Genomic DNA, 2,911 nt, shown 5'->3' with positions numbered 1-2,911 from the left:
GGGTTTGTCTGTATTAACTCACAAAATGCTGGATTTCCTAATGGCTAAACTGAATTGAAAAGCAAGTGAAAATTCCCACTTCAGTTACTTTAACCACTAAATATTTCCTGAGTAAGTAACATGATTGGGGACCATCTTATACAAATTTGTTCTTAACGTTGCTGACATTTTCCCGACCAACAACAATGGCTGTGAAAGGAAAATAATAACCTCAGGCAGTCCGCTTCTGCTTGTCCTAATTTCCTTCTGCCACAGGTAGGTCATGCAGCCACTGAGCTGCTCGGTTTTATGTAAATTTAATAGGACACCTCTAAGAAATCTTCACAATGCAGCTTTCTGAACAAAATAATTCCATTGAAACATGAGTTACGTATAGATTTGACTGCAATATAAGGCTTGTGAGCCTCCTTTCTAAAATGTCTTGCATTTATTTCGTTCTCTTTGCGTGTAGAAAAGAATCATCACAACTGCAAACAAGAGGCACTCAAGCCACTCCGTCTCTGTTGTTTTCAATCTAATTACTATGTAAATCCATGCAGCAGGTCCTCCAAAGTCTAATCAGAGCATCTCCTCTGATAGGTCACACGTGGTGCCAGTAAAGCGTCTTTCCATTGCTTGCATGGAGGAATCAGTGTAGCATAAAAATAAAAATCTGGGTCCACGATCAGTTGACGTTCGCTGTGCTGACGTATAGGGATTAAAAAAGATTTGTTTTTTGTTTATTTTGTTTTTATTTATCTTCAGTTTATTGAATAAATCAAACAAAATTATATTTGAAATGGGTAAGGTTTGCATTTTTAAATGAAATGAGAATAATTGTTAGCAGTGAGCTGCATGCAGCACTGACTGTGCACATGTGTTTTTATTACAGTCCTGCCTGGTAAGAATCCTCATAAAATGACCCTAGTGAGCTTCTGCTGATGGCAGTGCGCTTGGAAATGAGATTTTAAGCAAATCTAATTACGTCGCTGTCCACTCTGATCAATATTAACGTGCTCGTGGCGACTGATTTGAAACATTTCAGTACAAGACGAAAGAGCGACCCCTGCTGGAAAGATACTGCAAACACATGCAGAGTTGCTAAAAGTGACGATGGCTCACAAGGATAATAAAACAAGGAGAGCTGCATAATATTCACTCATGCACGTTTTCCCAAAGAACCTAACCTGTTTGGTTTTGAATTCTCATGATTTAAAAAAACCCAAAGAAAAAAACAAAACAAAAAAAAACTGTTTTTGGGTCAAATCTTTGTGGTTTAGATAACAACTTCCTCTGGTTTCATCAACCATAAACCACAGGAACTTTGAGGCTCTATGATGTGAATCAGAACAACAAGGCAGAGTCTCTCTTTCTGAACATAAAACAAATTACACATTTCACGTATATTGGTGTATTTGTTATTAAACAAGGCTTACAGTTTGGTTCTGGAGGGGTTAATCTTCCACGAGGTCAGATGGTATTGGACATAACTTTTTCCCAATTGGTTATATAAATTGAATTTAACTGAACAGTGTTAAGCAGTAGATAGAACTGAAAAGTGTGCAATTATTTTACAGGATTAATTTTAACATAAATGGGCATGAATTGCTCCTGAACATCTCACGAAGTTCTTGACGTGGCATTTGTTGTAAATCAGAAACATATAAGTGAACTGAACTCAAATTAATTGAAGCGGATGACCTTCGTGACCCTTTGGTTTGTTGATTTAAGATAATTTCAGTCATTTTGCCATAAAAAAAAAACAGTTTATAAAAATAGATTGTTTGCGTTTCATTGCTTGTCAGTTCCTAATTCCTTTTTAAAAAATTTAACTTTGCAGTTGGTTTGACAGAAATTAAGCCAATGAATTAACACAACAAAATCCAAAACACAAGTCCTCTCAGAGATTTTTGCATTTATTGAAAAATTTATAGATATAGATATTAATAGGATTGTCAGTGTACAGGCAGAGAGAGCTTGAAATAAATATTTCCACCAGCACTTTGACTTGGCTCAGTGAACATTGAGAGGTCGTTTGAGGGTTACTGGGACGGTGTGGTGGTGGAGTTGGTCGCTCCTTTGGCCCGGTTAATCTCCTTGGTCTTGATGATTTTCTTCACCCACTGCTGAGTTGCGTCGACACAGACCTCTTTGCCACCTCTCATTAAAAACCTGCAACAGAGACGAGGAAAGAGGCTGATTAGTTTCTCATTGTTCGTCGAAAGCCATGTGAATGCTGACAACAATAAAAACATGCATTTGTTATTCATTAGACGCATAAAAAAGTCGTGGTAAACTATTTGGATATAAATTTAGAAGTGTTTTCTAGTATCTAAAGATACTTACAGCACACCCTCCATGGGACAAAGAGAGTCCGTGTATCTGAAGTTCACCACCGCTGACTTTTGCAGTCGTTTCGGAAAGAATTTGAAGCAGCATTCGTCCGGGCCGAAGGAATCTAAAAAAGGTGGGTGTAAATAAAAATTCACTTTGCATGCAAAAATAAAACCCAGAACAATAATTCCACCTGGAAAACTAGTGCCATCATCGTCAAGACATGTTGGAACAAAAAAATATTCAGCTAGGATATAGATTAAGTTCTCTCGTTGTTGCAAAGATGTTCACAAATGATGACGGAATTTACTTAAAAAACTGGTGATCTTACTGGCATAAGTCTGAAGAGCGAGGGATGAGAGAAGCAAGAGGCAGGTCGCCATGATTACGGAGTTCTTCATCATCACCATGTTGTCTGTCGTCTGGTATCTCTCAGGCGTGCTTGCAGGTCCGGCTGAGTTGTCTGTGTGTCTGCTCAACTCAGAGTCCCTTTTTATTGCGTTGCACCTCACATGTGTGTGTATTTGCAGAAGAACAGGTTCCATGACAAAACCTTACCTGCAAAAAAAAAAATAAACCTGCGGTCATGTGGTCAACA

The 2,911-nt window shown here is 38.1% G+C and overlaps 1 protein-coding gene across 1 annotated transcript; it reads right to left on the bottom strand.

The window, feature by feature from the left end:
- Positions 1 to 1,879: 1,879 nt before the first annotated feature.
- Positions 1,880 to 2,911, bottom strand: LOC103457953 (C-C motif chemokine 4-like). Its single transcript, XM_008398452.2, has 3 exons — positions 2,645 to 2,911; positions 2,326 to 2,437; positions 1,880 to 2,151 (listed from the first exon to the last, which is right to left on the bottom strand). Exons 1-3 carry the CDS (start codon positions 2,856 to 2,858, stop codon positions 2,022 to 2,024), a joined length of 456 nt encoding a protein of 151 aa, XP_008396674.1. The 5' UTR covers positions 2,859 to 2,911; the 3' UTR covers positions 1,880 to 2,021.

Source organism: Poecilia reticulata, linkage group LG21 (assembly GCF_000633615.1).
Source record: "Poecilia reticulata strain Guanapo linkage group LG21, Guppy_female_1.0+MT, whole genome shotgun sequence".
NCBI classification, from domain to species: Eukaryota; Metazoa; Chordata; class Actinopteri; order Cyprinodontiformes; family Poeciliidae; genus Poecilia; species Poecilia reticulata.
Note: the sequence above shows the minus strand (reverse complement) of the source record. Positions and strands in the feature narration are given on the sequence as shown.

Bases quoted from the DNA above. Each gene is read 5' to 3' on its own strand.
- LOC103457953 (XM_008398452.2), bottom strand. From the start codon at position 2,858: ATGGAACCTGTTCTTCTGCAAATACACACACATGTGAGGTGCAACGCA. The intron at 2,438-2,644 runs GTAAGATCACCA...CACCTTTTTTAG, and splicing joins CGCTCTTCAGACTTATGCCA to ATTCCTTCGGCCCGGACGAA. The intron at 2,152-2,325 runs GTAAGTATCTTT...TCTCTGTTGCAG, and splicing joins TGTCCCATGGAGGGTGTGCT to GTTTTTAATGAGAGGTGGCA.